The 13,604-nt window shown below is 43.8% G+C and overlaps 1 protein-coding gene across 10 annotated transcripts in view; it reads right to left on the reverse strand.

Moving 5' to 3' along the window:
• The window catches only part of REEP1 (receptor accessory protein 1), a 68,483-nt gene that overhangs the window by 13,673 nt on the left and 41,206 nt on the right, over positions 1-13,604 (reverse strand). For all 10 annotated transcript variants that reach the window (XM_018086555.3, XM_018086563.3, XM_018086553.3 and 7 more), the window contains one exon: positions 8,162-8,330. In XM_018086555.3, coding sequence (XP_017942044.1) covers positions 8,162-8,330 — 169 coding nt within the window. The remainder of the gene's footprint in view (positions 1-8,161; positions 8,331-13,604) is intronic.

A 13,604-nucleotide genomic window follows, 5' to 3' on the forward strand; every position in this document is an offset into this window, starting at 1 on the left:
TACAGCTCCCTGGCTGTGCTCTCAGACCACTAAGCAGAAATAAATCCTGACTGGAGGGACCTGGGAGTGTGGGTAAGAAATGGGTAACACAGTGCAAAAAGCTGTATGATAATAAACATGGGGTGGGCTTGTTTTGCTACGTGCCTGGATCTTTTTTCAGTACATTTAGACTTCTGGTATAAGTCTGGCTGCTGCAGTCATTCACACAGCTTCTAAGGAAAATCATCCACAGATCCCTGATCTTCCTAAATCAGGAAGGTCCTGCAGCAATTAAGATCTTGGTGGAATTGCCATAAGAGTGAAAACAACCAAGGGAATTGCACTGCACCCTTCAGTGCAAATTCAGGTGATTCATAGCTGTTCATGAAAGTGTGAACTTTACAACTTCATCTTGTGGACACCTTATGTTCCAGGAAACAGCCTAGAAATAATTTCCAGTTGGAGCCTTTCAATTTAATGCTCACACTGGCATCAGTGACTCCATATAAAAAAAGCTTTTGAAGAAGAAAAAGGGTTGAGCCCTGTGTGATTTTTTTGTTATCATTATACTGCACTGTAGACACTGAAAGTTTTTCCATAGTTTCACAGTCATTTTAAACCAGCACAAACCAGAGCTGCTGTTGAGAAGAGACATCCCACTGCATCTCACACTCTGGCCTCCACCCTCCTTGTCCCTTTACTGATGTCTGAGCTGCTGCTCTCTCCTGGCTTGAGGATCTGACCCAGGTCAAGAGCAACCTGGAAGCAAGGAACAGCATTTAACTTGAACCAGCTCCCTGACTGGGGCCAATATGTAAAAATAAAATTTGAACGTGTCCACAGGAAAGGCCAGTATGGGCCAAAAGCAAACAGATGGGTCACACCCTTTCAATATGAAACTGCTGCCTCACACTGGCTGGATGCTACTGTGAAACTATGGGCTTCCTCAACCAACCTTATGAGATCTGCTGTGGGTTCAGCCTCTGATTTTAGACAGAAGGGAGTTGATCACAGTTTTATGACAGTTCATTCTGTGAGAGCTCAGACAAGACATGCATAGGGGTTGTTCTCACACACCTTTCTGGTTTGTGGTGACTGAACTAACCAGACTCGTCCTGACTGTTGATGTTCCCCCACCTTTGTTCTGTCCTGAAAAGCCTTTGGTTCTTCAGTGCAAAATCAAGAAACAGCCTTGACTGTCTCCTGCACAGAGGAATGGAGAGTGTCAGAAAGCACACTGCCCGTTTCTGCTTCAAAATCATTCCAGATGAGAATGATCTCAGCCTGGGGAGAGCTTAAGCAGAAAGGACACTCGGTCTGGGCAATACAGAAGGTGGTTCCACTGCTTGTGATCCTCTGGCCCAGGCAGCATCAGCTCTGGACACTGACGGTCCTGTGATGCAACACAAATTAAGGCAATGCTGTAAGATTAAGAAATGCAAAAGCCCCTCACTGTTAATAAGGACATGTCTTGTCTGTGATTGTTACTGGACATTCGCCAGAACAATAAAATTGCCTTGAAAAATACATGGAAATATTGTTCTGGAGTTTCCAGTTTTCCATAACAATGAGTAGCCACATGACATTTACAGTCCCCAAAGGAAAGGGGCAGTTCTGCCTGTGGAAAAAGCACAGGTTGGAACAGGCACTGAAGCTAAAATATCACATTCTATCATCAGGGTGCCAGGACACTAAGTCAAGAAATGCTGAACTAAGAGCAAAGCAAAGATCAGATGAAGAGGTGGTGGGCCTGCTGCGTGGAGGGAGGGGATCATTGTGTTTCCTTGGTGTGTGTCAAAGGAAGGTGTGCACACACTTCCCGGGAGCAGTGGTGATGACTCATGGAATGTACTTTTGGGGGGGTCGGCAGCCACTTCCAAATCATGGCAAAAGCAGCCTCTGCCCCTTCGTGTCATCCAGGTGTGATGAGGAGGAGAAGGGTCTTTCTGTGGGATGGGTGTGAATACACCTGGAGTAGCTGGAGCCCGCTATGTGCTGAGCAGATCCACACCTGTGGAAGAACTATCCTCACAGCAGGACTGCTCAATGTACAGGCAGCACTGCAAGGCACCAAAGACAGCAAAAGGTAAAGGTAAAAAAAAGCAGGAAAAGGCAGAGGAAAAGGAACAATTCCCCTTGTCTCAAAGGCAGCTCTTGCATATTTTATTTCTTGGCCTCACAAGACACTCTTCAGCAGGCAAAAATAAACCTACTGCTGTGTCTGCATGAGGTTGTTACTGAGTGTCAAGCTCTTCACATGGTACTTTGTTTCAAGAGATTCACACAGTCACAAATCCGTCTAAACCAGCACCATTCACATTATAAAAATAACAACAATGGAAATGAAACAAGCCGAGCAGTTATTTATTGCAGAGTGCAGCATGGTCCTGCTGCCAGCTTTTGGCCAAAGCCCACCCATGTCAGCAGAGCCTTTTCACATGTTTTGGTGGGCTTGGAAACACGCCCAAGAGATGTGGAACCAGAACCTGAACTGCTCCTGATGCTCACAGGAGGACTGGGGGGTTACACATCAACAGACCTGAGTTTCAGCAGCCTTCTCTGTGCAGGGAAGACAACAGACCTCTCTCTGTCCCCCATCTTTCCAACTCACTTTCTTTCAGATATCACATCTGCTCTTAAACACAGTCATGCAACAGGACTGGAACCAGCAACACCAAATTCCACACCAGATCTGGCTGTGTTTCCATGTCTCAGGAAATGGGACCCATCTAAACTCCTGTAACCTCATTCTAAGGAGCCCTCTCTTGTTTTTACCTCATTACTCTAAGGGAGGGTGTGCTTCCACACACCATTTGTTCAGCAGCAAAGCTGGCTTGAGGAGCTTCCAGCTCCTGGCCTCTTGATCTTATGTCTCCCAAAACATCTTGGAGGCTCCCAATAAGGCAGATTAGCAAATTGGCCTGAGCTAAAAATAATCCCTCAAAAATAGTACAAGAAGTACTTTTAATCTGGATCAAACTCAGGATTTCTTCCTCAGTTCACAGCTCTCTACTACTGGACAGCTTGACTGGCCAGAGCTGGGCTGTTCCTACACCTTAACACAAGGCTGCTGTTCTCTCTCTGATGTGACTGTCCCTGATGTGACTGTTGAGAAAATTGAGCCTTTTACATCCCTGACAGACATATCAAAACATAACAAAAGGGAGTTATACAAGCAGCCTCTTATGCAATTTGTGTTTGTACCCTCCCACCAAACACTGTGACTCCTGTAGGAATGAGTGATGCTCACACACACTCCTGGGCACAGGAATGCCAGTCCCAAAGCAAAAAGGGTTACAACTGCTGCAGCAGTGCTTGGCTTTTCCACCTGTAAGGTTGGCTGTGGTCTAGCAATGCCCCTTCCTTAGGAAAATCCCATGTGCAGCAACACTCCTCAACACATTCAGTCAAAATAACATTTTTGGGTTCCTGTTCCTGCCACAGTTACTGATCAGTTGTAAATTCAGGCAGTGACCTTGAGAGCTGCACTTGTAGATGTTGGAAAACATCCTTATCACCAAGAGATCACAGAATCACAGCATGGTGTGGGTTGGAAGGGACCTTAAAGATCATCTAGCTCCACCTCCCTGCCATGGGCAGGGACACCTTCCACTACACCAGGTTGCTCGAAGCCTCATCCAAGCTGGCTTTGGACACTTCCAGGGATACTGGGCATCAGGTGCAACCTGAAGCCCCTCCGATAATACAATGATAAATATAGTAATAACAATAATAACATAAGATCCAAAGAAACCTTCTTCAGCCCAAAAGAGTGCCTGAAGAAAGGGACCACCACAGCACAAAGCCACCACTTCCAGGTGGCGACCCAAGTGGGGTCAGCTCTCAGCATCCTACATGACAGGTCCCATATGATGACAGGGTTTTAGCTTTTATTGGCTGATTTAGTTAACATGCATTTTTATGTTGAGACATCGTTGTTCCAGCTATACCTGAATTCTAACCATAAGCATCTCCACAGCCTTGAGGAGTTTCAGAGCTCTGATTAAAAAGGGTTGGTGGTTTCCACTTGCTTTTCCTTCCCGAGTGCTTCATCTCAAAATTCCATAATAGCAGGGGCTGTTACCCCTTAGAAATTGAGCTATGCTGTCTTGTCAGTCAAAGAAAACACACTGGGTAAGAACAGAGCTCTGTGTTCTTCATTATAACCATAACCTTTAACTCAAGCCCTCAGCTAATTCTCTTAATTAGTGTGGTCACAAAGAGATCAACGAGCAGGCACAATTCTAGCTGGCAGCAGCCAAGGACAATTAACATAAGCCTTCTTTGAATCATATAAAACTTTAGTTTTTGTTTGGGGAATCATTAATCTCCTATTTTAAGGTTTCTCTTGGCAACACTGGGAATAAAACACTCGCAAAAGGCAAGGACGTTTCCTTTTTTGTCGGATTTTTTTTTAATGCTGCTAACATAATTTGTGGATTTGCCGCGGAAGTAGGACAGAAGGAAAAAGAGGGAAACACTTCTAACCAGCAAAAAACCCTCAAAAAAAAATCTAAGTCAGCTTTGGGTGCCAGGTTGCTGATGTAAGAGGTAATTGAGCATCAGGAGAACAGAGGTGCAGCACAGGTTCTGTTATTCTTAGGACAAGTTGGTTATTTAAACTGTGAACTGATACAGTGAGTGGTGAGTGAAAACTTCTCCTTATCAACACTAATTGGCAGAAACTGCAGATAAAATGCCCTATTTCTGGAATGCACTACTGATATCCTGCTCCTGGGTAACTACAGTGCATGGATGGAACTCCTGCTGGCAGTCGGTCACAACTGGTGTTCCCCAGGGCTTGGTACTGGGGCCAGTTCTGTTTAGGATCTTTATTCATGACCTGGACAAGGAGACCAAGTCAGTTTGCAGATGACACCAAGCTGGGTGGCAGTGTTGGTCTGCTGGGCAGCAGGAAGGCTCTGCAGAGGGATCTGGACAGGCTGGATTGATGGGTTGAGGCCAACGGACTGAGGTTCAAAAACGTCAAGTGCTGTGTCCTGCACTTGGGTCACAACGCCCTGCAGCACTACAGGCTGGGGGAAGAGGGGCTGGAGCAGCTGAGGGAGCTGGGGGTGTTTAGCCTGGAGAAAAAGGAGGCTCAGGGGGAATGTTATTGCTCTCTACAACTACCTGAAAGGTTGTAGCCGGGTGGGGGATCAGACTCTTCTCCCAGGGTACAAGCAAAAAGAAACCAAGAGAAGAGAAAAGGGAGCAGCAGTTTTGCCTGTTCCCAGGGGCATGTAGCTCATTTTTGTTTAACATGAGAAAGAACTTCTTTATGTTTAGGGTGGCAGAGCACTGGAACAGGCTGTCAAGGGCGGTTGTGGAGTCTCCCTCTCTGGAGACATTGAAAACTCACCTGGATGTGCTCCTGTGTAACCTGCTTTAGGTGACCCTGCCTTTATCATAGAATCATAGACTGGTTTGGGTTGGAAGGCACCTTAAATATCATCATCTCATTCCAAACCCCTGCCATGGGCAGGGACCCTTCCAAGTACAGGAAAGCCACATAAATCTTGTAAGCTATTGACCTTAAAATACACAAATATCTACCATCACATGGCTTTCAAGACCTGGTCATGGAAAATACAATTCCTTCTCTTTTACAAACCAAGGAGCAAAGATACCAGTGTCATACCAGTGTTTTGCAATACAGCAGGTTGTGGACTGTGTCCTAACTCAGTCTTGCATCCTAACCACCACACTGCTTCTGCAGACACAGGATCTGCTCCTTCAAGCCTTCCCCAAAAGTCTCCATAAAGTAGGATTTCTACTCTGAGCAAGGCTGCAATGTCTGCAGCCCCAGACAGGCTCTCTATTAATGTTTCTAAAGCTGATTTTTGTATCACAGCTACTGCTGCTGGGCTTTCCAACAGCTGGTTAGAAAGACCTTTTACAAGAAAGGTGACGTCTTTGGCTGAGTCACCCTCATGTCAAACACACAGTCTGGGGTATTTTTGCTGACTCCATCTGATGTCAGACTGACTATGTCCCACTGTCTCTAAAGCAGGAAAAAAAGAGGAGGCTAATGTTTCTGTGAGGGAGTGGGGACTGCTGACAGGAACATCTGTGGCATCTGAAGGCTTTGAGACAGGAGAAAGAGCTGTGTGGCAGCTGTTCTGTAGCGACAGCTCATGCACACACTCATATATGTATATGTTACACATATATATAGCACACTTAATAGGCAGAGGCAAATTCTGTCTGCCCCTTGCTTATGTGCAACTCTCCAACTAAACAAATATGAAAGGTGCAGTGATAGAACTGTGTCTGGGCTTGGTGTGCCTAGAGCAGTGTCATCTCACACGAACACAGCCCTCAAGACGTGTCAGTTTGGCTGACAGATCACATTCTTACACACACACACAATAGTTGTGACTCTGATCAATTCACCCCTCTGGACATTCTGACTATGCACAAAATTGTATCCATGAAACAGCAGAAGGACTGGAGAGATCAGGACCACATCTTTGACTTAATACGATTCAAAGTGAGAGCAAAGCTGGAGTCTTCCACACAGCACGATACTACCACCTGCAAGTGGTGTCTGTCCCTATCTTTGCAGGTAGAGAATTAGGGAACTCAATGAAATCACTAAGTGAGATGGGACAGATGGAGGTCTCAGAAGATTTTGCAAATTTGTGCAGTTTTCATTAGAAGAAAAAAAATCAAAATCTCTAATTACTTGGATCCCAAATTTGTGATCAATACTAGGTTCAGTTTGAAAAGTTCATGAACAATTTTTCAGAGATTCATTCTGAGAGATCCTTGTACAGTGTTGATATGAAACCAGACCAAAATAAAGTACTTTTGTGTGTTGAGACAAGGGTTTGTGGCCAGGTGAGCCGATCAGGTGAGCTGTCTTAAGAGCAAAACTACAAAGGCTGTTCTACACAACATGGAACTAAGATAACTAAATTATGCTTTCTTTATGACACCAGTTATTTTGTTCTAAATATGTGACTCTTCTAAGAGTTTTATATTCTGTGTGTGAACACTTTATTATAACTGTGAGTTATAATCCTCAGAATTTGCAGAGGGCTTGATGGATACTCTTTAAGAAGGATAAGACAAGACATTTCTAATACGTTCCAAAACTAAAGCAAACTAGAAGGGGCAGCAACTACACGGACTTGAATGTTTGCACAGACCTCAACACACACAAGCTGAAACTGCTGAATTGCCAACATATGTTTCACAAGCTACCAAGTGCAACTTTCCATGGCTTCTCATCACAGCAGTCAAATTGTGTGATCTTTGGTGGTGTGTGGGAATCCCAGAAGCCATCTGGAACCACCTGCTTGGAATAACCCTCCATGCCTCAACTTTTGAGATCTAATCTGCAAAGCTATCTCCAATTAAATGTTTTGGATTTGGACTCACAAAAATTTCTTTAACCAAGCTTGAAATATTCTTTTATAACTTAATCCTCAGGAATGGATCTTATTCACACCATGATGTTTCTTCCCTTTGTTCTTTCAGAATTTGAAAACAAACCATTGTCCCTCAGAGACACATTTTTTCCATACCAGTGCTTATGTAGTCAGCCTTCGTATCATAAAGAGTTGTCAGATCTTGGTCTCTGCTCCTAGGAGTGCTTTATATGGGTTTTATTTCTCAGTAGGCTTCATCACTGATAAAATTTCTGGAACCACAACTGTTCAGTGTTGGAACAGCTACTGTACAGCTTAGGAGGAGTATAAGTGGGCCTCATTCAAACCAGATATCCATTAGAACTCACATTTATGTTTAGATGACATAGGGCAGAGAGACTGTATCACCATATGGGGTCTCTGATGATAATAATGACCTTGTCCACTACTGTACGTTGTTATCCCTTCTTTTTGCACTTCCATTAGCCCCTTTCATGGAAAGCCCAGCACTCCTTGCAGCCCCCAGACCAGAGCCCAACTTTCCAGCTCAGTTTGCAAGGACTGAGTCTGGCTCCCTTGCATGCCCAAGTCCCATCTCTGGTACCAGCCAGGAATAGCAACCATCAAATGATGATCCTGTTTTGCCTCTTATGTTCCAAGAGACTCGACAGCATGTCTGTGTCCTGTGAATTTTGGTATGTGCTGCCTGCAGTGTCTGTTTCTGTCTGTTCCTGCCAACAGCATGACCTCAGTGAACGGTGTGATATTCCAGACAACACAACACTGAAAATAACACTGGCACTTACCTGAGCTGCCAGTGCCTTCTGATGCACTTCTGGATGGTTTTGGGAGGCTCTGTTTGCTACTTGTCCGTACGGTGACCGAGGCAGGAACAGTGCTGCTGCTGTCTCCGCGGATCGTCGACAGATCCTGCATGCTAAAGCTCCGTAGTCTCTCAGACAGGGCTCCCTGTCCCTGGTTGAACAAGCAAGTAAATAACACAAAGTTAGACCCAACAGTGTACTTTGAGCCTTTTTTCTCCCTTCCTCATTGAAATCCATCAGAACAATAGGAAGAGAAAAAAACTGCCCTGTCCAGTAACCTAGAGAGGACAAAAATGAGTTGTTAAAAGCATCATTTCCCTCTCTTTGCTCTTCCTTTTGGAGTGATTCTGTGGTGAGCATCTCTGAATCTTCAGTGCAGTCATTTGGTCTTAGAGTAGCCTTGGCCATGTGCAAAGGAGCAGGATGTTGTTGTATCTTTCTAGCAGGTACTTTTCTCCATCAGAATCTGAGTCAAAGAGCTGCTTTGCTTCAGAATCACAATGAAACGGCCTGCATCAAAATTACTCCCTTTTAAAGTTAAACATCTCTCTAATGGTATTCACCCAGCTGTTCTCAGCCATACACAATATTTCCAGGGCACAGAAAATTTGAAATTTTAAAGCAATAAAAAGATATTGCTATATGCAAAGAAATATTCCAGTGCTGTTTTTCTACGCGGCTTAAGGAAGAAGTAAAGTAGCGCAATATTTTTCTTTCTTTTTATACTAGTTCTCAACCAGGCAACAAACATATTCCTTGGTGAAAGGAATGTAACTGTACTTTGTAAAGGATAGGATGGTTAGAAGACATCTTTCATTAAAACTACATCCCATCAAAAAGCTGACTTTAAGTATTCTGTGACCCTCATACTACACCACTGCCATAAAGTAGGAACACCAGAAAATTCAATCCATACAGAATCATAGAATTGTTAAGGTTATAAAAGGCATTTAAGCTACCTCAAGTGACATTCAGAATACGAATTGCTTAACTAATAAAAAATACATTTAGGTTTTAACAAGTTGTTGAGGGAGGAGGATCTGAAAGATACCTCATGGCATATAGTCTTGAAAAAAAATACTGAAATTACCACATAGAGCCTGATTCTAAGGCACATAGAAAGGACTCATCCTGACCATCTACAATCAAAGGCAAAACTGGACACATTCCTTGCTAAAGCTGTTAGGCAACACTATCTGTCCCCTATTGGACTGGCACTGATCCACTGGGAAGGCAATGCATTAATTTACCTATTGACTTACCAACACCCCTTCAGAAATTTCCAATATGCAGTAATGGAAAATCAGTGCCTCTATCCCATATAAATTCCTTAGTACCTTACTTCTAGGGAGCATAAGTAGACAAGGCACCAGGTGCTTACAACTACAGCCATGGGACAGTCTGCACTTTCTACGTTCAAGGAAACTGGCAGACCAGTAATCTCCCAACTTTTCAGCCTGAAGCTTTTTGTACAAGAAAAATGTACAAAATTTCTTCTCACCTCCACAGCATATCAGTTTAACCACATCCACCTCCTGGACTACAGAGCTTTTCTGCATCGGCCAGAAGCAACCAGCACACAAGGAGAACTTCCTCAGTGCTGTCCCAAAGCATCAGCAGTAGACTTTTTAATTAATTTTACTGAACCTGTGGTTTCCTAAGATCTCTCTGTGTATGCTGTGTTTGGCAGCATTTCACAGAATCACAGAATGCTGTGGGTTGGAAGGGACCTTAATCTAGTTCCAACCACCCTGCCATGGGCAGGGACACATTCCACTAGGCCAGGTTGCTCAGGGCTCCATCCAGCCTGGCCTTGCACACTTCCAGAGATGGGATTTTGCATTTTCCTTTCCTGTAGACTGTTACAGAGAAGCAGTAGACTTGCTTTGCTCTTTCTCATTTAGCCTATTTTGCTTTTGAAAGTGTTTTAAATGGATGGGGCTTCTTTGCTTGTATAGCAAGACATTTTATGTTGCTGATTTTATATGTTTGGCAGTGGAGTCCTGAGAACTTATGTTTTGTTAAATTGTCACCTCTGCCATCTCATTCTCCAACCTGCCATATGATTTCATACCTGAATTTTGGCTAGTCCTGCCAGTGGCTGAGCCACTCCTGGGATATGTTCTCACTCCAAGAGGAATCTCAAGGTAATCCTCTTAGGCCAGTGTAAGGTACATTTACCCTTCAAATGAAGTTTCCTTGCATGGCTGCTCAGCTGGGTGCGATCTCAGCTGCCCAGAGCTCAGGGCAGTTCTGGATGGGTTTTGGAGCTTGCACTGGATTTCTGCACAGCCACTCTATTCTCAGTGACTGATTTAAAGCCAACACAACACATCCTACCTCTGCAGTCTGATGACTTGCCCAGTGAGGGCAAGCTGAGAGCAACCAGATCACTAAATAATATTCTGCTGTTGCAGAATGGCTGGGCCAGCAAAGCCAGGGGGTTAGCAACTGATGAGCTGCTGTAACCTGAGTGCTACATTCCTCCTGCACCCCCAGCTCAAGTGTCAGCAGTACTCAAGCTTTTAACCTCCTCCAGCTGCTCTGCTCAGCCAGCTAACCCAAATTCCACTTCATTCCAGTCAGCGATTTATGTATGTGGACATGAGTCAGGTTAGAGACCTGGCAGGGAAGATGACACCAACACACCCTTTTGCACGGAAAATGAAGAAGATATGTTAATATTCTTGCATTGCAACTTGTGATATAGCGGCACATAATCATCAAAGGCCCCAGAGAGAGCTTTGAAGCAAGGGCCTGATACGTGCCTGTCATCTGTGGGTCCGTTACATCAGCATACAATACACAACCAGGCCTTGAGCACACACTCACAGCACCTCTGCTAAACAACCTCACCTTCCTCCAAGAAAAAAAAAATTAAAATAGTATTTTCTTAATTTTTGCTTTAATTTAACCTGAGTTTCTAACAGCAAAAATAAAATCTGTTGCTCACCACACAGATAATAGCAAAATACTACTGTTACTGTTTCGACCATTCCACAAAACAGTTTATCCAAATCTCAGCAGTGGCAGGAACAGCAAACGACTGGGCTGAGTGAGGGCACTGAACATCTGTGAAAACCTGCAGGTTTCCCTTTCATTTAATTTTTTTCCAATTTCTGCACCTTCAGTCTTTTTAGGGATAGACTTGATTTAATTGCTCCTAGGGCACAATGTAACACTCACAATTCTCTCCCAGTTACCACATTTTTACCTGACCCAAAATAGAAACATAACAGTAATTACCACAGAATCAGGATGGTTTCAAGGTGAAATGGAAAATGTTCTTACCAACCTTAATTTCCCTGTCAGATAAGCAGCTGCTGTATATGAAATCACAAACATTTGAAAAGCCAGCACTGTGAGGGTTTGCATTGCTGCAGCTATATGTTCTAGAAATAAAGACTTTATCCAACTGTAACACTTATTATTCCACAATAAGACTTATCATTTGTTAGCAAAAGAAAAAAACAACTTAATAGCTTTATTTCAGAACAGCACAGATTTAGCACAGCACACGTCTCGGGCCATGTTTCATTAAAACAATCACGTGGAAGATGAAGAGCAGCTGTTTGGGGGATTTTTGTTTACTGTCTTGGCCGTGATCATGCCAGTGTTCTTCCAACTGCTACAAACATGAGAGATATCCCAGCAATTTCAGTACAGTGTGTCTGCACAGAGAGAGGATCCAGGTCCTGAAGCTATGCCTGGGCTGCAGGCCACAGTCATGTTTGCAGCATGTCCACACATATCCAGGCTAGTTTTGTCCAGGAAAGTGTGACAGCAGCAATATCATGACAGTAGCTGTGTCAACAGCAAAACAGCAAAATGTTATTATACAGCCTTTGAAAATGGGGACTGGGAGGGCTGTGGGACTATGGATGACACCATCTCCCTCTCTCCCCTCACTGAACACCAACTACCCTGTCAGGATGACTGTGCTGGCAGTGTGGGACCTGTGTTTTGGGGACTTTAGAGGATACAAGCATGATGAGGTGCTGGAAGACCCAGCTTTCATCTCCCAGAGCACAAGACTCCCTGCCTAGACTCAACTTCTACCTCACCCAGCACAAGACTCCCTGCCTAGACTCAACTTCTACCTCACCCAGCTTCTCCTAGGACTGTCCCCATGGCACTTCTGATTTTGTAGACAGTGAGTTTGCTAGATCATGAGGCTCTGGTGACCACAAGTCAGAAGAGGTTCTCTGTTCTTTCCAAATTCATCTGATCTTCTTGCCCATAGGGATGTTTGCCCCATAAGAGAAGATACAGCTCAAACTGAAAGCAGAGCTCTTCAGGCTTCCTTTGCCTTTTCTTCCCCCAGGATCTTCCAACCTCACAAGGTCCACATAGGGACAGTGCTCTTTCTCTCAGGGCCAGAGCTCGGTGCTAGTGGAATAGGATAAAAGACAAATACTACAAAGGGCACAGTAATATCACTCCCCAGTCACTGCTATCACTTGGTATCAACCTTATTTAGATGCATAACACCACCAGTGGTATTGGGGCATTGCCCATCAAGACATGGACATCTGAGCTGCAGAAGTTCATCTGTGATTCTAAGGGAAGTTAAAGCTCCCATCCCTGTGGCAGAGTAATTAATCTAAAACTAAATTAGGTACATCTGCCTGCTTTAGTCAAAATGACAGCTGCAGTATAGACATTCCTTCCTGTCCCAAATCTAGCATGTTCTCTCCTTTTGGATTAAAAGAGTAGGACAGAACACTGAGCTTCTAAAGCCAGCAACCTGAACACTGCCTTCCTCTACCCGTTGTAGACATCATCATCATCATCATCTCCAGAAACAAACATCAAATTCTGTGGGCCCAGAGCACAAACACTGATGTAAACTGTACTTGCCTGGACCAGAAATTTTGATCCTTTCAAACAACTGACACTGCAGAGTGACAAGCACTGTAAAAGGTACTCCACCAGAGAGCTAGAACTGTCTTAATTTCATTACCTCTCTATTGTTACTCTCTGCATTCATACATGAAGTAAAGCTTTTTAGAGGGAGACGCATTTAGGAGTATAGGAAAAACTGTGTTTACATCTAAAGGGATTATTCATTATAAATACTCCATATACATAGGTAGCTAAAGCTAAAGTAAATAAATTTAAGCACGTAATTTAAAAATTTGCCATTTATATAACAGTCCCACTAAATATAATCTAAATATAAACATATAACAGTGTCTAGATTTTATCATTCCTTCAGCCTGAAAATATGAAAGAATTCCGTACACATTATTTAGGCTTCATAACACCTCTAATACCTACAAATTCCATTTGGCAGCTGTGGAAACTATGACACAGCATGTTGAATTGAAACAAACCAGGAACCAAAAGCTGCCAAGTCACAAAAGAGAAGCTTTTAATACAATTACTGTTAAAGCAGGATGGCACCTCCTGGCCTTTTGCATCT

This window comes from Manacus vitellinus, unplaced genomic scaffold, assembly GCF_001715985.3.
Source record: "Manacus vitellinus isolate BGI_N305 unplaced genomic scaffold, ASM171598v3 scaffold_98_pilon, whole genome shotgun sequence".
Taxonomy (NCBI): domain Eukaryota; kingdom Metazoa; phylum Chordata; class Aves; order Passeriformes; family Pipridae; genus Manacus; species Manacus vitellinus.